At 39.0% G+C, this 24,854-nt stretch overlaps 2 protein-coding genes across 2 annotated transcripts; both read left to right on the forward strand.

The window, feature by feature from the left end:
- Positions 1-1,977: 1,977 nt before the first annotated feature.
- Positions 1,978-5,466, forward strand: foxf2a (forkhead box F2a). The gene is made up of 2 exons (XM_077558376.1): positions 1,978-3,006; positions 4,568-5,466. The coding sequence occupies exons 1-2, from the start codon at positions 2,133-2,135 to the stop codon at positions 4,768-4,770; spliced, it is 1,077 nt and encodes a 358-aa protein (XP_077414502.1). The 5' UTR covers positions 1,978-2,132; the 3' UTR covers positions 4,771-5,466.
- Positions 5,467-9,580: 4,114 nt separating this feature from the next.
- On the forward strand, positions 9,581-11,780 carry foxc1a (forkhead box C1a). Its single transcript, XM_077558155.1, has one exon. It carries the CDS (start codon positions 9,906-9,908, stop codon positions 11,355-11,357), a length of 1,452 nt encoding a protein of 483 aa, XP_077414281.1. The 5' UTR covers positions 9,581-9,905; the 3' UTR covers positions 11,358-11,780.
- The last annotated feature ends 13,074 nt before the right edge of the window (positions 11,781-24,854 follow it).

Consider the following 24,854-nt stretch of genomic DNA (forward strand, 5'->3'; position numbering starts at 1 on the left):
CTTGTAATAACATCAACACGAATCCAATAAATTATATTCCTTGACTTTTTGTGTGAAACGTTTTGCCTCGAGTACCTGAAAGTGCTTTGAGATGCACATTAATGTCAGGAACGATCAAGATGACGATAACACGCCCACTGATGTGTGCATGGAATGTTTAGTTCTCTGTCTCGACGCATGCGCAGGAAAAGTGGCGCACTTTGAGAACGCTTCATCCGGAAAGTAGAGAATGATAAATAAACAACAGCATCTTTGCTAGTCTGTCACGACTGTATTAAATAGTGCTGAATTGTTGCTTATAAGAAAGCTTTTTCCACATTAGTTTGACCCGTAAAACTTAATTAAAAAAATGAATAGCAATTGACACAAAATATTGTCGTGGAATGGTGCATGAAAGAAAACCAATTCAATTTCAATCCATTTAGGCTTTTACCTGTATAAGGAAGTGGTGTCCAAACTATGGCCCTGGGGTCATTTGGGGCCCACCGTCCATTTTTCAGCGGCCCGCGACGTATTCTAAAAATATCTACAGGTAATGGAGATTATTACTAATAAATTCATTCAAATACTAAAAAGTCAAAGGGTGCAATTTAACTATTTACATGTTCGATTTGTAACATTTCTCCATGGCGAATATTATTAATAATTCATTTTTAGTAGCAAAAATGTTTTCTTCCACCTTCTGTCAATGTCCCTGATGTCCAAGTAACTGCTTAAAAAAGGGTCCGATTACGACAGCCGACCACTGATTGTGTGTGTGTGTGTGTGTGTGTGTGTGTGTATGTGTGTGTGTGTGTGTGTGTGTGAAAGAGTGAATGTAATTCATTGTAAAGCACTTTGAGAACCATATGGTGTAGAAACCGCAATATAAGCTCAGTCCATAAAGTCCATATTGCTTTTGTTTTGGTTCTGAATATAAAGATGGGATTCGGTTGATGTTTAGTATAGCAATATTTTTGAAGAAAATCATATGATCGCATTTTACAATAGCCTACAGGTTTTTTTCCCCCCAATATAACTAATATATAAACAATTAATTGCTGGATTGACTGGTTTTGGGGTTAAAAAAAAAGTTTAAACGAGGGGTGTCAAAATGTGTGCGTTAATTTCAAGTTAATTGAAAGTTCCTTTAATGTCACAATTTTTTTTTAATGCGCGATTAGTGACCCCTTACTTGGAAAACCTGGGGGAATTCCAGTCGCAACGCAGCAGACAGGTCGACAACATTTAGCAGTAATAAATTAATGATAATGCATATATTTGTGGAGACTTGGGCCAAGTTGTATTTTACAATTTTTAAAATGTGCAGAATTTCACAAGTTACTTCATGTTAAAGATTAGATAGCTCTTAAAAGGAAAAAAAAATGTACTGAGCTGTCACCATCTTACAAATGCAATTATGCCATCTAGTGGCAAAAAAATGACCTCAACACAAATCAATATCACATTTTTACAGTACAATACATCTTTTAATTTTAAACCAATTTGATTAATTATTATGAAATGACTGTATCAATGATTAAAAGATGCAGCCATATTTCAATTATTTTTTTCCCACTTGTGTTAACAAGATTATTAGAATTTATAAAAAAATATATATATTTTATTGGAACAGATATAATATAATAAAACACACACACACACACACACACACACAAACTATATGAGCCAATATGATATACCAAAATGTCCCACCCGGCACCCTTTGTCTGTTCTTATATCCTCTTGTTTTAAATGGTGTTTGTCAAAATGTAGCGTCCAGTTGTGCTTATGAAGGGGCTAAGGGGAGTGGAGGTGAGGGAGTGCTTATGTGTAAGGGGGAAAGGGGGGGGGGGGTGTCTTCCACTCCACAGCCTTGTGTCCGGCTTCTAGTCTGGATCTTGTCCAGATGGGAGGGAGTTGAGTTCCAAAGGATTTCTTGGAGGGCTCGCGAAGATTTAGAGGGGCAGAGGCAGATTTGGAGAAGTGCTAGGTGGTCGAGGGGGTGTTTGAGCAAAGTCCAGGGGCTTTGCAATGGACCGAGGCGAGGAAGAGGAGGCGAGGCTGCAGGTTCTCGTTCCTAATGTCTTTCATTAAGGGAGGGTGACTTATATTTTATTGTAGTCTCTCTTTTTTTTTTTTTTTTTTTTACAATGACGACCAAGAGCCCCCACGGACATCTAGACCCGAGCGTAGCGCGCTCCATCCCGGCGTCCACTCCCCACGACGCGGCGGCCAAAGCCAAGCGCGGCAACTCGGGTTTGAGGCGCCCGGAGAAACCCCCCTACTCGTACATCGCCCTCATCGTCATGGCCATCCAGAGCTCGCCCAGCAAACGGCTCACCCTGAGCGAGATCTACCAGTTCCTGCAGGCGCGCTTCACCTTCTTCCGAGGTTCGTACCAGGGATGGAAGAACTCGGTCCGCCACAACCTGTCGCTCAACGAGTGCTTCATCAAGCTGCCCAAGGGCCTCGGCAGACCCGGCAAGGGCCACTACTGGACCATCGACCCAGGCAGCGAGTTCATGTTCGAGGAGGGCTCCTTCCGACGCAGACCTCGCGGCTTCCGTAGAAAATGCCAAACGTTCAAACCCATGTACAGGATGATGAACGGCATCGGCTTCGACTTCCAGACCGCATCGGGACCTTTAGTGTGCCACAACGGCTACAATTTAGACTTTAATCCCATGCCTCACTCGGGCTTTGAGGGGGTGGCAGGGGGGCATCACGTATCCTCCGGGTCCGGCTCGTCGTACGTGACTGCCACCCCCAACGCGGACTACATCTGCTCGGACAGCGGCGGCAGCTCCCTGCAGTCTTCGCCGGCCGTGGTGGGCTCCCTGGAGTGTCAAAACCCTTACGGCAACTCGGCCCCGCACTGGAGCTCGTCTGCGGTACCTTCATATCTGAAACAGCAGACTCTGGCGTCCGGTAACGGCACCGGCACCGGCGCGCACGGGATGGCGTCTTACTCTCTGGATCAAACTTATCTGCATCATAACGGACGAGATTCTGCTGACATTCCAGGTAGGCAAACTTTTATTGTGTGGACTGTCACTGGTGAAGAAAAAAGACCAAATTTAACTTTCCTTTCCAATGTGTTGTAATTTTCTTCTTTTCATCGTAAATATTGAAATGATGGTATTTTATTAAACACATTTTAATCATGTGCAGCCAACATGTCTGAATTAAATAAATGGATTAAATGTTTTTTTAAAGTACATGAGTATTTACTTATTGCCACATTAAAAAAATCTAATAAGAATGAATCAAAACTGCAAAAAAACACAAATTATGATCTCCTAACTGTTAAGATGTTGTTGGGTAAAATAGTTGTTTATAACATTGTAGTTACACTGCAGTAACGAAAATGATTTTTTTTTGCATGCATGCATGATAATTTATGTTTTTTTTTTGCATGCATGATAATTTATGGGTTTTTTTTTGCAGGCGGTTGCAGTTTTATAAATCAGTTAATGCAAAACATATATTTCATATGATATTTTTTAAACACATTTTAATCATGTGCAGCCAACGTGCCTGAATTAAATCAATCCAAAGGATGTTTTCAGTACAGTACATAAGTATTTAGTGACCCCCGCCCCAAAAAAATCAAAGAATCAAAACTGCAAAAAATAGCCGTGTATAACTGTGTATAGTTACACTGTAATAACGAAAAATTTCTTTTTTTTTTGCATGCATGATAATGTATGTTGTTGTTTTTTTGCAGACAGTTACAGTTTTATAAATCACTTAATGCAAAACATATTTTACATTTTAACAGTTTGTAAAGAAAATATATATTATTTTCATGTCATTTCGTTTATTCTTGATGGCATTTCCCTTATTAAAAAAAAAAACATGCAAAGGACGGTCCATTTTCGGTGGGCTTAAAATAAATGATTTAAGCAGATGCACTCTTTAAACGGTTGGGTCAAAAACAATCCAATTTGCAGCAAGTTTGGGTCCAAAATTTGATCGACCTGAAAACGTGGGTCAATTTGACCAAACTTTCTGGGAGGAAAAAAAAGGTTATGTTTTGTATAAAACGACCTTTTTTTATGATTTGATTTGTTCAAAACAACCCACAGTTGGGTAAATTTAGTGGTTCCGTCCAATCTTTCAGCCAGCAGTTTTTACGTGTGAAGAAACGCAAATATTGATATAATTGTTTTATTTAATTGTATGATGTAAACCTGCATATAAAATGTCAAAAATACACCTGTAAAAACTAAAAAGATTTCCAACAATATCGTCATGACCTAATTTCAAGCTCCACTGTCTTCTTTAAATTAGCTGTTCATTTACTATGATAAGTAATATTGCCTTTTTATTTTAGGAAGCAAATAAATGTGCAAACTGGCACCATACGTTCATATCCAACAAATGAATAATAAAAATTGAATCCTAAATCCGTGCATGCAACAAAGGGCTATAGAGATCTAAATATTGACTGTATCGTAGCAATTTATAGTTGGCCTAATTGAATAATAAATAAGCAGCATATGGGTTTGAAGTGATGCTTAATGCTTTCAATATTTAATCCATGCAGTCAATTTGATGCTTTTTTGGTCTTGTCGCTTTGCAGCTGGACTTTCTCGCTACTCCAGCCACTCCAGTGCAGTGTGCGACAGGCAGGATTTGGTTCTAAGCCTCAACGGGATGTCACCTCTCCATTCGGGCACCGGAGCGTCTTATTATCACCATCATCATCACCGCCATCATCATCCTCATCATCAGCTGCACCATCATCAGAGCGCCTATCAGGACGTGAAGCCTTGCGTCATGTAAAGAGCCCAACACGGTTTTTTTTCGTTTTCTTCTTCTTTTCTTTATAAGATGAAGGAAAGGGTTTTACAATCCATCGTCAACATTTCCTAAGTCAGTGACGTTATTACGTTTTCATACAGGCGATGTGATCTATTATGGCAGCGGACGTGAAGGTACACATGCTGGACATTTAAATAGAATTGGTGCAGCATTCTCAGTGTCTCCATTTATTAATTTTAGTGGTTCAATTCAAAACGTGAAAACTACTACAATGAAGTATTTCATCATTTAACTTTGCGTGATGTTGATGATAAATTACAGCCAACGAAAACAGCAAATCCATCTTCTCAGGAAATTACAATACTATAATTAAAAATGTTTACTTTTGAATTGAACTATTGAAACTAATGAACTTTGATACCATCTTAAATTGATTTTTTGAGGATGCACTTACATTTGCCTTGCACTTAATATTGCTGAACATGATCATTAAAGGAATATATTTTATCTAAGCTGTTTGTCATTATTATTATTATTAATGTCAGAAATGTATAAACATGTATAAAGCAGTTTAACTCAATTGTCTTCGTATTTTTGTTATTATTATTGGTAGTGCAATCCTGTACTTGGCTTGTGTGACTGACGGTGGTCTCTTAATTTTGTTTGTTAAAAATTAACGTGAACGACTCGTCATTCAATAAATGAAATGCTAGGCTACTTGCTGTTTTTTTTTTTTTTTTAATTACTTCACTATGTCGTTATATCATTCAGGCAGTTGACCTTTGTAGGGTTGCAGGTGGGATTTATTAGCGTTTAAAGTCCAAATTTGGAACCAAAATATTGTGCTGTACACTCAGTACTTTCCTTGGCCCTTCTAAATTTTGGCACTCTGCTGCCCTCTAGTGCTAATCTCATGCAAACAATCATAACGAATTATTTTCCATTATGACAAATTGGATAAGACGTGGCGTTCTTTAAAATGTCACATTCCGTTCTTTAAAATGTCACATTTAGACTTAATTTAATTTAAAAACAATGAAGGCAAACATATTTTTATTGTTGCATTAATTAAATGCAATATATAAGACAATGTGTAAGGTTTAATTATTGCTCCACTTTGTGTTAAGTAAACCAAACAATGGTGTCTGAAATAATTTGAAATGGACAAAAAGTATTCATAAAAGTCTTTTATTTCTGTGTTCTGAGCCAGCTGGGATAGGCTCTAGCACCCCCGCGACCCTTGTGAGGAATTAGTGGTTGAGAAAATGGATAGATGGATTTACAAAACAAGCTAACGAAATTAGTTTTTTGGTCTGCTATGCATATACAGCACATGGTTATCTTCAGTCGATGCAGGCTAAAATCAAAGTTCAAGATGATCAAGGAATTCACAATTCAAAAGCTGGGAGGGGTGTTTTACACAATGGAATACGGTGCAACAATATAAAGTATGGACTTACTGCTCCTTAGTTTATGTTGAATTCAAACATCCATACGTACTCAACCAAGTAGAAATGTTCATATTTTTCCAATTTATTGAAGAAGAAAAAAGAGCATAACAAAGTTTGCTTAGAGATTGAAACATCATCTGAGCAATCAATTGTGAGACGACGGTGCTTCCAAAATCTTGCTGGCTACTTTTCCTCATTACTTTTCCTCATTCAGGCGCTTCCTTCTCATGTGAGTTGATGGTGGTGCTGCGCCCCCTATTGTCAGGGAGGAGTATCGAAATGCAGAACTGGAATATCATTAGGGTATTTTTTATTAATATCGGTACTTATCTAGATATTAACATTTTTAGCACACGTGCGCACATGTGCAACCACATTATTTCAGGTGTTTGTTTTCACTTACCCTCTCGTGAAGATTTATTTTTAAATTGACCTCTACCAAATGATTACAGCTGTCAAACAATATTTTTTCTTAAAAATCGGATTAATCACGTTTTAGAATTTGGATTAATCATGATTGATTGCTTAATTAAAAAGGCTTTTTATCAAAAAAAAATTTCCGCCAAATTTGACCAGCACCTGTTATGGATTTCATGTCATGGGGACATCTTCCCCAAAAATTTGATCCACTGCACATGCTCATCTTTGTATTTTTCTAATCAGTTAATTACTTGCAAAGTTAAAAAAAAACAAAAAACAATAGTTTGACATGAACCATAGGTGTCAAACTCCGGTCCTGGAGGCCTGCAGTCGTGCAGGTTTGGGAGGTTTCCCTCTTCTAACACAAGCTGATTACAATCAGCAGGATCGTTATCAGGCTTATGCAGAGCTTGCTGATGGGCTGGTCATACGTCAGCTGTGTTGCAGAAGGGAAACATCCCAAACCTGCAGGACTGCGGCCCTCCAGGACCGGAGTTTGACACCTATGTCAAAACAAATATTCAGAATGTCATCTGCAAACATTTATTAAATGCTTTAGTTTAATGCATGTAGTTATGTTTATTGCTCAAACACAACCTGTGCTACCTTTAACGTCACCATCCGCTGTCAAGCTAAAGGATAACCTGCAGTCAAAATGAATTGTGTTAATTTATTAATCTACGTTAATACATGATTAATTCGATTTTTTTTTTTGTTATTAATCAATGCGTTAACACTTTAAATTTGACAGCACTACAAATAATGTAACAAATATAGCAATAATGGTGGATTATTTTTTAATGATTTGAGTTGATCTATTTTTTTAATAAAACAAAACCTGGCATTTCAACAGTGATGTGTAGATTTTTTATTTTTATTTTTTAATCTATGTGAGATTTATAACAGTTACTTTTCAGGTTTTTTAATTAACCAATCGTTTTTTTATGGCACGGTATCGTCAATTTTCCATGTGGACCTCATCTGCGCAATGGACGATATCGAGCATATGTCACAATTACGTCACAGGTCAAAGCGGTGGTTTTACTTGGTGAAAAGCACTGGATTTTTTTTTAGATTGTTGTAATCTGACTAGCGAGGATTATTTTTGATTTTAAAATGTGAGGAAATGTCGTTTGGCTAAAACAATTTGCCTGGTTTGAACGCTAGTCACAGGCAAAAGCAATACAATACGCCGTTTGTTTTCACCATATAAGGTGCCTTGCATTGTGGAAATATTATAAATGCCCGGATGTTCGGAATTGTCACTATGAACAAAATGGCTGCTTATTGCATTGTGATGCTTTTACTTGCGCTCCTTTACATTGGAGCTTTCTCAGGCGTTGTTTTGCGAGACGATGTGACACACACTGGAAGGATGAACAGCCAGTTAACAGGTAAGAACCTTCCAGAGCCTTCTGTTTGTTCATTTACTGCCGGATCACTTTAAAGCGATAACTTCCCATTGAGGACCCTAACTGTAGTAGTAGTACTCAAATTGACCAGTAGCTGGCAGCAGAGTCTCATAAGTGCGTAAAAGCCTGGTTGTTGATTGAGTGGAACGTAGTAGAAGTGATAGCCTCATATGTGATTATATGGAACTTTATTAAGACATTTTTATGTCATTTTTTAAATGTCCTGTTAAGTTTCAATGTGCAATGGAATTATAATGTTTACAAATCATGCATTTTATTCACACATTGTAGATATTGAGTGTACAGTATTAGAATTCAGTTACAATTGTGGTTTTCAGTTTTCTTTTTTTATGACATTATATTTTATACATTGTGAAATATATATAAATAAATAAAAATCCCCTTGCCCCCAACCAATCTGTGTAAAAGGAATTCTCGCTTGTGTATAGTTTTTGTTCGGCCTTCCCCTTTCTGTCCATTAGAGGGCGCCACATTCAAATTGATGACTTTACCACAACCTTGCCTTTAGTTTGAGATTGAATTCCTCACACTTTGCGTATGCCAACCCAATGTATGGCCACACTGAATTCTTATACAACGGCGGGAAATCAGCGTGGCAACTTTTAGCTCGGCGCTGCCCGATGACATCACTTGTTAGCGACACACCTAAATAAAGGACACGTATTTCTTACATTTGTTACTAATTGCTATTAAACAAATCCATAATTAGACATTTATGAAACAATACGAATCACGAATTGACCTCAAATGAAATGTAATTGAACGTCTACATCCTGCGCATGTTTTATTTCAAATCCTTCATATTTTCCATCTATTACAAATGACAAAAAAAAAAAGGTTTAACCACGCTGAATAGCCTCAATTGTGCCTGAGTTAAAGGGGCCTGGGTGGGCAGGCCGTGGTATTAAGTCGAAGGCCCATCGTGGGCTGCGTGTGCAAACAGCCCGGAGGCGGTGGAAAAAGTTCATGCCCGGGTCCATGTAAGGAGAAACCGTCCGAGCACTGCATGGACATTTTAATTAAGACGACGTGCAAAGGCTTACGCGCTCATATCGGGAGTGTAACTTTGCCTCGCAGTCACTGTGGGCGATTTCACGCTGTGCATTGAAGCCCCTTTTGATGGGATCAATTGCTTTTTTCTTAACCTTCACACATTTCAAAACTTGACCGGGGTAACTGAAGAAATGATAAGAAGCATCAAATTAATGTGTGTGTTTTATGCAAATGTTTAGAAACCCAATTGATCATTCGGCTCAATTGGGTGACAAAACACCATTTGGCTTTAAAGCCCACCCACCCCTGAACAAATCTTTACACCTCCCAGCCCAAATTTGCCTTTTAATTCCCTCGCTTACTGAGCCCAGTCTGGACTTTGATCTCCAACAGCAGCCATCTGCTGTTTTGAAATCAATAAGGAGAAAGTTAAAATGAAACCAAAATAATAATAATAATAATAATGATGATGGTGACCAAATGAGAAATGTTGGGTGATATTTACGCATTTGGAGGATAATTCGCTCTTCCCTTGTTGTGACTCGACGTGGGCCTGAAGTGGGCTGCCCCCCCATACCCCCCCCTCCCCCCCCGGGGGCCCCTGCCACACTTCCTATTGGACGCCGGTGGCCCTGAGCGAGGAGGAGCTTCACTAGCAGCAAAAAGGAGGAAAGAATTTAACTGCGCAAAAGTCCTGCGTGCTGACGGATGTCCAAAGTCCAGAACTTTTCCAAACGCTCTGAGATGGGGACGGCTTAAAAACACCTTTTCCCCCTTCCATTTTTTATCACTAAAAAAAGGAGCCGTGGTTCGTTTTTTCACAAGGAAGCAAACTTTTTTTCCTGGAGGAGCCGAAGCCATGCAGGCGCGTTACTCCGTCTCCAGCCCGAACTCCCTGGGCGTCGTGCCGTACATCGGCGGCGACCCGGGCTACTACCGCGCGGCGGCCGGCGGGGGCTACACGGGCATGCCGGCGCCCATGAACATGTACACCCACGCCGCTCACGAGCAATACCCGGCCGGCATGGCGCGCGCCTACGGACCGTACACCCCGCAGCCTCAACCCAAGGATATGGTGAAGCCTCCGTACAGCTACATCGCGCTCATCACCATGGCCATCCAGAACTCACCCGACAAGAAGGTGACCCTGAACGGGATTTACCAGTTCATCATGGAGCGCTTCCCTTTCTACCGGGACAACAAGCAAGGCTGGCAGAACAGCATCCGCCACAACTTGTCGCTCAACGAGTGCTTCGTCAAAGTGCCGCGCGACGACAAGAAACCCGGCAAGGGCAGCTACTGGACTCTGGACCCGGACTCGTACAACATGTTCGAGAACGGCAGCTTCCTTCGCAGGCGACGGCGCTTCAAGAAGAAGGACGTGCTAAAGGAGAAGGAGGACCGGCTCCAGAAGGACACGCCGGCCCGCCAGCAGCAACAGCAGACCCGGGACCAGGAGCAGGCCGGCGGCACGCAGCCGGTCCGAATCCAGGATATTAAGACGGAGAACGGCACCGTGACGCCCCCGCAGGCCAACTCGCCGTCCTTGAGCGCGGTGCCCAAGATCGAGAGTCCGGACAGCAGCAGCATGTCCAGCGGGAGCCCGCACAGCAGCATCCCGTCCAACCGCTCCATGGTGGGCTTGGAGGCCGCGGAGCAACAGCCGCAGCACCACCAACAGCACCACAACCAGGGCTTCAGCGTGGACAATATCATGACCTCCCTGCGGGGGTCCCCGCAAGGGGCGACCGAGCTGCCCCCTTCAAGGACAGGTATCGCGCCGTCGTTGTCGCTCAGCTACTCCCCGAACCAGACCTCCGCGTACAGCTCCCCGTGTAGCCAGAACTCCATCTCCACTACCTCCAACGCCACCTACCATTGCAACATGCAGGCCATGAGCTTGTACGCCGGGGACCGGGCGGGCCACCTGCAGGCCGCCACGAGCACCGGCGTGCAGGACGAGACGCTGCCAGACTACTCGGTCAGCACCACCGCGTCGTCGCTGGGCCACGGCGGCCTCAACTCGGGCCAGGACGGCCACCCGCACGCCCACCAGGGCAGGCTGACCTCATGGTACCTCAACCAGGCCGGGGACCTGGGCCACCTGGGCGCCGCGTACCCGGCGGCGGCGGCGGCGGCCGCGGCGCAGCAGCAGAACTTCCACTCGGTGCGGGAGATGTTCGAGTCGCAGAGAATCGGCTTGAATAACTCGCCGGTGAACGGGAATAACAGCTGCCAGATGTCCTTCCCGACCAGCCAGTCCATCTATCGCACTTCGGGAGCTTTTGTGTACGACTGCAGCAAGTTCTGATCCAAAAACAACAAAAGTCCGAAACGCCATCCTCAAAATGGGACTAATATGAGACAGAACACAAACAAACAAACACAAAAAAAATAGACTTGATGTTTCTAAACAGTGTTACCACAAATAACACGTAAGTCTCTCTTTCTCTATTTTTTTCCTTTATATGTTAAAATGTCTTCTTCTTTTTTCATGGACGTGTAACTTGCATATAGTAATTTATTTCCAAACTGTAGCCAGGATATTATGGACCAAACACACAGACACACACACACACACGCACACACATGTACACGCACACACTGACTTACAAAAAAAGTGTTCCATTATAAAAGTGACTGAAGGAACGTGTATATCGCCGTATACTATTTGAAAGATTCTTCACATGTTGATAAGTATTTTTATTTTTATTTTTGAAGGATTTTGCTTGTTTGTTTAATAAATGGTCATTTTACGTGAGCGTACGAAGGTTTGGTTTCTTTAGGGTCGCTATATAAGGCTGGTGATATTTTACACTATAGCCTATGACGTCATCAGCAATATTTATTTAATAATGCATAACAAAATGATGAGAACTGCAATGTGCAATTCATGTCATTTACATTCAACTGCACACAATTTGGATCTTGTTTTAATATGTAAAAGTCATTTTTGGATGATACTTTGTGCTCATATGTGCTAATATCATAACACACAAAATGCACATTTGACACACATTCGTTTAAAAAGAGCCGTAAAAAAAGTCATAAAAGGATTTATTGGTTGCTTAAATGTGGGACAGTTTTATTGTCACCAAACTCACAAAACCGTTGAAAAAAATATAGAAATGCAGTAAATTCTTCTACATCAGCAGGTTTTCTTTCTTTTTTTAAAATTACTTATTTTATTTTCTAACACCATTTAATGATTTGTTTCACAGTTATAACATGAATGATAAAAGCCAAATACACATAAAATTACATGCCTTTTAGGAGCGTTTCATAGTTGTTTGCTATTGCGTAAAAATGCGCATGATGTCATTTTGACGGATCGCTGCGTTGATATGTTTATTATTATTATTTTAAAATATATGTTTTTCCTTTTTCAATATAAAAAGTTGACATCATGGTGAAATTACCGTGTGTGTTTTTTAAAGTTTGTTCTAACTTATATTTGAAATATAATATGAATTAAAAAAAAAACATTTAAACGTCACAACAAACAAGTTGCGATTGTGCAGGCCAACTTGAATCCTTAATGACAGGAAAGGATCAATCAAAACAAAACATAAAAAGGTGCCAAATGAACAATTGTAATCAAGCCTCCCTCCCACAAAGTCATCCCACGTCCCCCCTTTTCTTTTTCTTTTTTGCTTTGCCCTTATAACAAACAAGTGTCGCGTTAGTCCAAAGATTGATGGCGCGTTCACGGAACACTTCCAGGTCAGGAAGGAATAAAAATCCAATCAGTGCGTTGGAATCGTTTTTCAAGCTTAGGGGGGGTCAAAGAGGAGCGTGACGGCCCCAACATTACAGGCAAGACCCCCAAATTTTGCGCCCAGAAGGAAAATACTTTGACAATGCTTGCCTTCGTTTTATTTAATATAAACACATTTGATCTATTTTAAGGGGGACCCCCTTTTTCCCCTTCAACCCTCTCATCCCCCCCCCCGGAATGTTCCGCTGCATTCTTGAAAAGGCACATGCAGCTTTCTCTCACATGTGAGAAGACAAAAGCTTTATTTAACTTTTAAGACACGCCACTTCAATGTGTCGTGCCTAAAATAGAAAAAATATAGAGTGTGGGAATTAGGAATTACGAAATAAAATAAATGCAAGGTGTTACGTTGCACAAAATGATACTAAAATAACGCGCTGTGAAGGAGTTGAAAAAGAAATATTAAATGAAACGCTTAAAATGTGCTTTGTGCTGCAACGTATATTGGAAACAACCAAATAAAATACATTGAAATGCGTAAAAATATTACAACAAATACATTTACACGTTATGGGCAATAAGAAAAAAATACATTTAATTGGAATGTTTTATTTGGTGTGTAAATGTTGAACACAAACGAAAATAACTTGAGCCTCTTATCTGGCATCATGCATGTCCATGTTAGCGCGTATTATTCAAACACGAACCAATGGAATCATTTGATGATTTCACTCCCCCCAAAATTGTAACTATGATTATAAATATTTAATAATAATAAAACAAATAAGCCAAGAACTCTAAACGCGTCTGCCAGAAATCTGGTCGAACACAGACGAGCCCCCTGCTGTCTATTATGACTTATAGTCAGCTGATGCACGACCACAAGTGAGGAGGTAAAACTTGACACACGTCATTAGCCACTTTTGAAAAGATGAGGAATGACGCACAATTGGGGGACGGCACTGCACGCACACGACTCTTGCAGTCTCGTCGCTTTTGCGATCACGTCAAAGAGGGGGGGGGGGGTTTGCGTGAGTGCGTTGCACCTGCATGACCCCCACCGACCCCGTGCAAAATGTTTTAGCTGCGGGTCAGCGTGTGCAGCGCGGCAGCCGAGCTCGCCCCCATCTGCTTTCAATCCAAAGAGGCCGTAGACGCCAATTGTGCGCGCGCTGCGGCCCAAACGACGGCAGGGTTACGAGGTGCAACACACACTTGTCCCTCAAACCCACGCAAGACTTTGCAGCGAATGATTCTGTGCTGTGCTTGCGATCCGTGACGAGCGGAAACAATCTTATCTTATCGTATTTGGTAATATTCAAATACATCTGAGTGAAATACATGATCATTGTGTGTATATTTTGTGATGATTAGCTATGAAAATCTAAATTCACCATTTCCAGAAATAGGAAAATTACATATTTATAAACATAATTGAAAACTTTTTATTATGACACAACTGAAGTATTATACCTTTTTTTGACATCGTTAAAAGTGCTGGGTGAAATAAACAAATAAATAAATAATACAAAATGAGGTTACAAAAGGACCGACCTATTTTGGTCAATTTGACCAAACTTTGGGTTATTTTGATAAAAAAACAAAAAAAAAAACTAAGTTGGGTCAATTTGACCTTAATCAGGTGTGTCCTTTAAAAAAAAAGTATAGGCTACACTTTTAAAATTGTTGGATAAAAAATAAACCCAATTTTGGTTTAAAAAAATGGTTTAGAAAAAAAGGACATATTTTTATTCATATAATTCATTGTTAAAAAAAAAAAAATTAAGGTGACAAATTTCGGTCAAAATTTAAGATAGGCAATTCAACTAAATATCTTTAATTTTGCTGTTCTGAATATTTGTTTCCCGCATTTATTTCACACCAGAAAAAAACAAAAGTTTATAGAGCTACTGCAATGTATTGAAGTCGAGCTAAAAACAACTTAGCAACTTGCTCGCTCTGTTGTTTTGCTTTGTTGCTAATGTGCTGTTATAAATATCAAAAATTGTTTTAATGTTTTAGTCCACCCCCCAAAAATATATAGAAGTAGATTTATTTTTTTTCACAGCGTGGAGGGGAGGAATTTCATGTATACAAACACATCCAGATTCAGTGCACGCGTTTAAGCTCGATTCAATGAACGAAATGACCAATTGGCATACAACGGAATAGAGCCAAATCAAATGAAACGGTGTGTTTTTGTTGTTCTCTCGGACATGTCAAAGTGGGAAGAATCAAGCAGCTGACATGCCCGTCGTGATTTGTTGGGAGCAAACTTGAAGTGCTGCGTGACATGAGAGGGCCACTTTCAAAGCCCTTCGGCCATTTGAGCCCCAGTTGCAGTTGTCTGTGTCTTTCGGGGGGGGGGGGTCGCCTCTTGTTTTAAGGCTGGGAAAACATTGACAGAACGCATTTCAAAGCATTATATGAAATTAGAGGCCAAGAAAGACCATTAAAAAAAATAGAAGATAAAAATGTCTTATATCTGGATAAAAATAGGACTTTTTTTTGGTGCATGCTGACTTTTTAAATAATATCAAAATAGGCAAAAACAACTGTGACAAAATAATTTATTTGTATTCCTCCCAGTTAAGCAATCGGCAGTGACTACATGACAACATTTCAAATCAAATACACAGTTGCAGCTCACTAAACTGGAACACGTAATTTATTTCATCGTTTAATTCCATAAGTGAAACTTATCTCTATTATATGCATTCACTTCACACATGAGTGAAATATTTCGTTATATTGCATTGTTTTGAAAAGTGTAGCTTAGAGCTAATGAAAAATGCCAAATCCACCATCTCAACTATGGTTTTGGTAACGACAGCTGACAATATTTTTAGCATAGAAATAACAGTTTTTAATGTAAAATTTACGGTAAAACTTTTCTTTATTTATTTATTTATTTATTTAAATCTACAGTAAAATGTAAATCAACAGCATCAGTACATTTTTGTACCAAAAATATAGCAAATGTTTTACTTAATGGTTGAGTTTCAGTAACCACATCTGTTGTTACTTTAATATATATATATACAAATATATATATTTATATATTAGAGCTGTCAAACGATAACATTTTTTATCAGATTAATCACATTTTAGAATTTTGATTAATCACGATTAATCGCTTAATAAAAAAGCCATTTTTATCAAAAAAAGAAAATTCCCATCAAATTTGAAGAGCACCGGTTATGTGTTAATTTTTTGAGGACATCATCAACATTTTTTGATCCGCTGCACACGCTCATCCTCCTCTTTTTTAATCAGTTAATTACTTGCATAATTTAAAATGGAAAAAAAAAATCCCTGATATTTTGACATGAACAAATATTCTAAATGTAATATTCATTAAATGCTTTACTTTAATGCATGAAATTATGTTTATTGCTCAAATACAACCTGTGCTACCTTAAACGTAGCCATCCGCTGTCACGCTAAAGGCTAATCTATAATCAAAATTAATAATGCGATTAATCTGCATTCATTCATGATTAATGAGATAGTTTTTTGTGATTAATTAATCAATTAACGCTTTATATATATATATATATATATATATATATATATATATATATATATATATATATATATATAAACTGTAGAATATTACATTAAAACAAATCTAAATTCAATTCAATTTAATAATTATAGTTAAAAAAAAAAGTTATTTTGGTGTTTATTGACCCAGAGTTAAACTTTTTGAATAAACAAACTTTTCTGTAATGTTAATGTATGGAGAGATGCGCCTGTAAATGGAACTTACTGTAAGTACAACAATCTCTACTTCTACTACTGTAAATACGAGCTACAACATTTTGGCATATTTGCCCCCAAAAGTGTTTGGAGGCCTGGGGGAGGCGCTGACGGCGAGTGAGGAAAGAGATTGAGAAGGTGCGTGGAAGTGACCCGCTTGACCTCTGCAGTCGGACTGTCCCTTCAGGGAGGAGACCGAAGTGTCACGGCGAGCAGAGAAGGCAGACAGTGATGGATTGGACGACACACCAGAATGTTGCTTTTGCTCCAAATAGTAACAAGACAATGCAGGGATGAAAACCTGTATTTGAGTGAGTGTGTGTGTGTGTGTGTGTGTGTGTGTAGACACAGGAAAAGTCATCTAAATGCCTTGACAAGCATCAGTGCCAATAAGTTACTGGCAGTAGCAGCCTACTGCACCACTACGCCAATGACAAAATCTTCTATTTTTTTCCGCCCTCTTCAAGTGTGTGATGTCTACAACAGACCAACTCCTCAATTACTTCCCACTCCAGCCGCTCTTCATATGAATTGGAGAAGTTTTCTATCCTGTTGTATCAAATCTGCGCCGCATCGTGTCATGTCTATTTTATATCAGTTATCCACATCTGTATATGTGTATTGTACCATCATCGTTCTGTAGCTATCTGTGTTGAATATTTTTCTATTATTTAAAAAAATATATTTCTATTCTATCAAATCAATCACAACCATAGCACATGGCAGGCATCTATATTGTATTGTTAGCTGTCTGTCTATTTGATCTCTTTGTTGTATGGATTGTATAGCTTATCTATCTGTATTATTTCGTATGGGTATCATATCAATCTGAATCGTTTTTATTTGTATTGTAGTTATTAGTTGAATGTATTAATTAGGGGTGTCAAAGTTAGTGCATTAATTTTGAGTTAATTTAAAGTTACTTTAACACCACACATTTTTTTTTAAATGCGCGATTAAAGGCCGCCCCCTACTTGGAAAGCCTAAAAACGCAGCAGACACGTCCACGTCAAAATTTTGCAGTAATAAATGTAATAATAATGCACATATTTGTGGAGACTGGGGTCAACCCTTGTATTTTAGAATCTTAAAAATGTGCAGAATTCACAAGTTACTTCATGTTAAAGATTAATTAGATAGCTCTAAATATGAAAAGAAAAATGCACTGAGCTGTCACCAATCTCTTACAAATGCAACTATGCCATCTAGTGGCAGAAAAATGACATCAACACAAATCAATATCACATTTTTTTTTGTACATCTTTAATTCAATTTTGTGAATTATTATGAAATTATGGTATCAATGACTAAATGATCCAGCCATATTTCTATTAGTCTAACTTTCCCTCCTCACTTTTATGTTAACAACAGCATGAACACTTGTATTGTTCTGCAGCTATCTGTGTTGAATATTTTCAAGACAAAATATTGTGTAATAAATATTGTGTATTATTGTACATCGTGAGTTAACTATTGAAGTTATGTGATTAATTACAATGAAATTTTTTAATCACTTGACAGCCCTAGTATTAATTCATTTATTACATTTTTATTAATTCCGCTTAGTATTGTATCCTGTCTGATGGCATTGCTTTGTATCGGCATTGTATTTATGTATATTGTATATATTTCACCTGCATTTTATCGTAACCCCTCCAAAAATATCACATCACACGCTATTGTATAGTATCACATCGTATTGTTTATATCTTGCAATTGTGTAGGGGTTAGAATCGATCGGGGTTAGAATCGATCTTAACTGTCGATCTTAACCGCCCCCCTTTATAATAATTTTAGAAAATTATTTTCTAAATTTAATCTTACTGAAAAAAAGAACTGAAAAAAATTATTATTTTTTAAATTTGAATTTGTAAGTAATTAGACTGACGTCATTTCCCCGTTTTCCTCGAAAATGATGAAATCATTTGGTCACAGCACAATTCAATCACGTGCAACTGACTTGATTTTTTTCCCCTTTTTGGGGGGGGGGGGTATGAATTTGAGGGTGGGTATTATACAGGGATCTTAATGAGAAACGAACAATTTTCATGCTATTTTAGATTTACGGAAGAGGATTAGGGCCAGTGAAGAGAAAATAAATGTTGGCAGGATTCTGACTTTATTCTCAGAATTCTGACTTTCTGAGATTAAAGTCAGAATTCTCACTTTAAAGTCTTTAAAGTCTGAGAATAGAGTGAGAATACTCTAATCCCTACTAATACTAATCCCTAATTCTCTTCCGTATAGATTACATTATTTTATCATTTAGGCAGTACCGGTATGTAAGAGTTGTAAAAAAAAAAAACAGAATTCTTTATTTATAACTCAGTACGCTTCACAGACACTTTAAAGCAGCAACAGAGTTTAAGAGATGTAATAGCAAAGTAAAGAAATAAAAAAAGAATAGCTTCCTAAAATGACAAAAAAAAAACCATACAGCGCAAGAACAAGATTTTGGTAAACATGATTTAAAAAATACTTTTAATTATATAGGTATGAGAAAATAGAACTGCTTTAAACTGGTTTGAAAAACATTTACATTTTATCTTTATGCTCTGAATCATTATTCTTTCATATTATTCAATCTCATAATAAAATGCCCGCAAAGTAGGGGACAGCTTTACACACACACGTACAGAATACAACCCCCCCCCCCCCCTCCGCCGCTAGCCTGCTTACGGGTGATTTTGTGCGGTCGTATTATACACGGGACTTTACGCTAACTGCATTCTAAATTGCATTCAAGGTGCGTAGTGGGAAAACCCCACTTGGGTTGTCTCTGATGTGAAACTGAAGTAGTCCCACAAAATGAAAACATTCATGTTTTCTCTCAGTTTGAATTTCTATCCTGCTATCCCATCAGATAACTTGCAGTGTGTGTATTGACCTGATATCATTTTCAGCAGGAAAGACGAGGAGGCATCCTAGCGTGTTGTGATCCAACTCAGCTGTTCTTCATCTGATAGCGGATCGATAGCGCCGCTTACAATTGTAATTTTAAAAAACATGCTTCTGAACTATGCGCACTCCGGACAATAGTGCCGCGTATGTGTGTTTAAGAAAATGTGTACTCTGATTATATCGTGCAAATATTTGATTGATGTCTAATAAAATATGTATGTTATGCATCAGGAACAACAATGGAGTGACCAGAAGTCAATCTCAAATATCACCTGTCAGCTTGTGTCAATGGACGATGTTACCTTTGACCCCCACGGATGAGAAATCCTTCCTCCCGACGGCCTCTTTCAGTAGGCCATTGTTTACTCTCTGGCCAGTTAACATGTTTTTTTATCATTTTTTTTTGTGTGCGTTGCTTTCTTTGTTCGCATGCTTGATTGCATTGTGAGCATTTGTACAAAAACAAACTTTAGAAGGGGAAGACAAAAGAACAACTCTAAAATGATGAAAGACGGACAACTTAAGCGGGTACATACATACTGAAAAACTCTCTCATGATCAAACTCATCAAAAGGCCTGCCTATTTATTGGATGGGCCGAAATGATTATCCTGTGGTATGGGGTGAGTAAAGGGTGATTTTTTTCCCCCTCCCTCACCCAAATCAAGATCTGTGTTACACTGATAATCAGGCTGATTTGAATCCTTATTGCATTCTTCAAATCAAATTCAGCCAACATATACCACTGAATGATGATCCTGATTATCAATCCCGATTATCACATGGTGAGTGGTGTGTTGAAAGCGCCCCCATGAGCTACCCAGGACACGGTTGAGACTTGACGGTCTTAAACATTAAACTTGTTCAATATTCATGATCACAAACGATCACATTGTTGGGAAACAATAAGGTAGCTTAAATTGGTTTATTCTCACCGATAGTTGGTCGAAATTTGAGCATTTAAGACCAAGGTCCAATCAAAGTCTCTAAAAACCTAAAGTAGAAAATAATTATCCTATGGTTTGCGTGTTTTCAGAGGAATTTTTCCTACCCGTTCTGCTGGGAAAATAATTGCGTCCGACAATCGTAAATCTTACCATTTCAATTTTTGATGGCAAATCCTAATGTGTTAGGTCAACACTAAATTCAGACTCCATGATTGTGACATGAAACAGAACGATAGCCAATTAGCTGCTTTCTCCTTTAGAACAGTAAGAACGCACGGCAATTTTTTTTTTTCCTCATCATGTGTGTGGTCTTTCACATTTGAATTTTTTTACGAATGTGCGTATCTCGCTCTTAGAGAGTACAACATGAACTTCGCTTCTCATGAGGCGTGCAGGTGTGAGGTGGCCAGATGGTGTTTGCAGAGCTTTTTTTTTGCGCAGATCGCCACTGGTATCTCTGTTCCATCTCCAAGCTCTGGGCTCATGTAAACATCCCCAGTGCACGGGGCCTCTGATGTTTCTTTGCCATTGTGTTTACAGAGACCAGTCGGGCAAATACGTGACGCGTGAGACGAAAGGAGCGACGACGAACAATAGACAGTGCATGGCTGAGCGGCAACATTAGTCAAAGAGAAAAATCTGACATTGAATTTTTTTTTTTTATGAGATTGACCCCTTGAAGAAAAGCTGCAGACTCATGGAAGCATGTTGCTGTGCTACCAAACAGTCATGTCCAATTTTTTTTCTGTCTTCCCTATAATGCGATTCACTCAAATGTTCCCAACAACCCAATTTCCATAAATTTAATAAACAAGAAAGGCTGCAACTAATGATTATTTTAATAATTGATTAATTTATCAGTTATGTTGTTGATTAATCAATTAATTGGATTTTTAAAATCACGTTTTAATTTTCATCCCTTTATTAAAAAAAACATGACATTATATCAAATTGACAGTGCAAACATAACATATCAGAAAATGGCCAATAATGTTGATCAAAATGTTGATTTCCAAAGTAAATGCAAATGTTTTATTTTGATTCAACACAAAAGTAATCAGTCCAATTTCATGAAGGACTACTAAAGGTATATTTCTTATAGAGATGGCCATTTCTGTACAAATGCAACAAATTAATTAGAAATAAGTCAATTAATCAATTCTTTTAAAAACAATTATTCTTGCTAGGATATTCGGATCTGTGAATGTTCAGAACTCCTTTTTTATGCCATTCTTATATAGAACAGAATAATTCCACAAGCGAGTGGAGGAAGGCCTTAGATTGTTGCCTTTGCTGGTTCCAGCCAAGGACTGCTCTCAATTTGCTTTGAGACATAATGTATCAACTATCTTTTCCATACAAACACAATTTGCAGAGATCAATTAATCTCCCATGATACCCATCCCCATTATCAATTAACTCATTCACTCCCAGCCATTTTCACTGAAGCAACCCCCTTCGCTCCCTGCTGTTTTACTGGATTTTCACTGATTTTGCAAGGCCCACAGAATACTGTGTTCTATTGCTATAAAAAACACGGAACCTACTAAAACAAAGATTAGAGTATCTTATTTCTTCAGGAAAAAAAGTATATTTCTATCTGTTTCCGTTTTGCAGCATTTAGCAATAGAATATAGCTACATTTCATCATTATTCACAAATCTGTTTGAAACAGTGGGGAAACAGCTAGTTGCAACATGGCCCTGGTTGATCTCTTATACTCTGCTGCGCCCTGCTGACAGATTTTGTAATAACTACCATAGCTTCATGCATTCTCTTCAGTTCAGAGGCGGCATCAAAGCCTGTATGTTCTAGCATAAAAAAGCACGTATAAATGCATCTTTGGGGGCATGGTAATATTTAAAATACAGTGGAACCTCGAAATTTGAACGTCTCGGAACTCGTACAATTTGGACTTCAACCAAAAAATCTGGGTAAACCAGGTGACTGACAAACCAACCAACCAACCAACCAACCAACCAACTAACTAACTAACTAACTAACAGCAGCGTGAGAATATGTGGTTACGTGGAACAAGAAAGCACACTTATTTGTACTTACCATTTTTCATATTATTGTTTTATATTTATGGTCTAGAACAGGGTTCACCAATTCCGGTCCTCAAGGTCTGGAGTCCTGCAGGTTTGAGATGTCTCCGCCCACCAACACACATGATACTAAGGATCAATTAATTAATTAATTAATTAATTATATGAATCAGATGTGCTAGTGGGCGAAAATATCTAAAACCAGCAGGACTCTGGGCCTCGAGTCGGAATTGGTGAACCCTGGTATAGAAGCATTTTTCATACAAATATTTACAGAAATGAGGACTTTGCTACTATGTTTGCTACTGCCTGCTGTTTTTATTTTTATTTTATTACATTAGTTTTATTATGTGTTTTATGTTACACCCACTGTAGCACTTTGAGGTTTGATGTCAAATATAAAGTGCTTTACAAATAAAATGTATTATTATTATTTATTGTTATGTTTGTTTGGGTGGGTTATAGCGTGTTAGAGTAGACCAATATGTTCCAGTTTATGTACACATTAGGGTTATATCGCAGCCAACCAACCAACCAACCAACCAACCAAATCCAAGTCCAAACCAAATCCAAACCCAAACCCAAACCTGAATCTAAACTAAACCACCATAAACTCAAACCCAAACAAAATATAAATAAAGTGTTCCTTTGTTTTCCGCTGGGGTTAGATTCCAAAAAATACATACCCGCGAACTAGTTAGTTTATGTTTTACATTTATTATAAAGATTTTAGGATTTTAAGATTTAGGGCAGCACGGTGGATGACTGGTTAGCACGTCAGCCTCCCAGTGCAGAGGACGTGAGATCGAGTCCGGGCTTCGGCCTTCCTGGGTGGAGTTTGCATGTTCTCCCCGTGCCTGCGTGGGTTTTCTCCGGGTACTCCGGTTTCCTCCCACATTCCAAAAGACATGCATGGCAGGTTAATTGAACACTCCAAATTGTCCATAGGTGTGATTGTGTGTATGGTTGTTTGTCTCTGTGTGTCCTGCGATTGGCTGGCAACCAGTTCAGAATGTACCCCGCCTACTGCCCGAAGCCAGCTGGGATAGGCTCCAGCACCCCTGCGACCCTTGTGAGGAAAAGCGGTCAAGAAAATGGATGGATGGATAGATAAAGATTTTAAGGCTGTAAAACCCTCACCATACAGTTTTATACACTTTTCTCATTGAGACATTTACATTTTCTCAGATTTGTCTCTTGTTTAAACATTGTCTATGTTCAAACCTTCATAAATTGTATAAAATGGGCACATTACTGTAAAAAACAAAAAAAAATGCATGCAAAATTGCACTAAAAAAATCTGCGAAAAAGCAAGGGCGCGAAAAGTGAACCGCGTTATAGCGAGGGAACACTGTACAAACCAAGTCCAAATAAAACCAAACCAAATACAAACTAAACCAAGTCCAAACCAATGCAAATCCCAACCCCAAACCAAACCCAACTCACCAACCCCAAACCAAACCAAATCCAAACCAAACCAACCTAAGCTCAACCCCGAACCAAACCAAATCCACATCCAAATCCAAAATTCAAACCAAAACCATGCCCAAAACCAAATCCAAAGTCCAAACCAAAACCAAATCCAAAGTCCAAACCAAAACCAAAACCAAAACCAAATCCAAACCTAACCCAATCAAATCCCGAATCTAAACCAAACCAAGTCCAAAACAACCCAACCACAAACTAAACCAAATCCAAACCAAATCCAAACCAAATCCAAACCAAATCCAAACCAAATCCAAACCAAATCCAAACCAAATCCAAGCCAAATCCAAACCAGGTCAAAACCAAATCCAAACCAGGTCGAAACCAAATCCTGAATCTAAACCAAACCAAATCCAAACTCAAATCTAATCCAAAACCCAAACCAACCTATTTATGTGTTTCATAGCCCTAAACAGTAGAAAACGGGCCTTCAGGTGTATTGAAGAAATCTCACTGGGTGCTGTGTAGGTTGTCATCCACAGTAGGAAGCATGTCCAGTCCCACTGATTGGACACGGAACCAAGATGGACCAGAAGACGAAGAAATCCGAAAAAATGTATTAGCGTTGAGGGGCCCCGCGGCCACCGGGATGAGTTCACCAAGAGTGCAACGCAGCACGCACAAGCTGCACTCGTTCTGCCAAAAGTTCACGTCGTCTGCAACGTGCGGCAAATGAGATGTAGCGTTCACTTCTGCAAATGAGGCTTTGTCTCAAAACCAATCTCACAGAAGCAATCAGGCACGTTTCCAATCAAACTACACGCAACGCTCCCGACATCAAAGCTCTGAGCTCAGAGCAATTGTCTTCCCGCCCTTTCAAACCGCCGCTCCTTCCACCGGAGAATGCAGAAAAATCCCCCCGCACATCAAAGTGGGAGACGGGGAAAGTCATTTAGCATTATCTTAATTGGGCTGCAATTTGAATAATCATCTTACACATTGGGACCC

This window comes from Vanacampus margaritifer, chromosome 2, assembly GCF_051991255.1.
Source record: "Vanacampus margaritifer isolate UIUO_Vmar chromosome 2, RoL_Vmar_1.0, whole genome shotgun sequence".
Classification (NCBI taxonomy): domain Eukaryota; kingdom Metazoa; phylum Chordata; class Actinopteri; order Syngnathiformes; family Syngnathidae; genus Vanacampus; species Vanacampus margaritifer.

What these genes read in the sequence shown, in the direction of transcription:
- foxc1a (XM_077558155.1), top strand. Translation starts at nt 9,906, where the DNA reads ATGCAGGCGCGTTACTCCGTCTCCAGCCCGAACTCCCTGGGCGTCGTG.
- foxf2a (XM_077558376.1), top strand. Translation starts at nt 2,133, where the DNA reads ATGACGACCAAGAGCCCCCACGGACATCTAGACCCGAGCGTAGCGCGC. An exon ending in AGATTCTGCTGACATTCCAG is followed by an intron (nt 3,007 to 4,567) that starts GTAGGCAAACTT and finishes GTCGCTTTGCAG; the next exon opens with CTGGACTTTCTCGCTACTCC.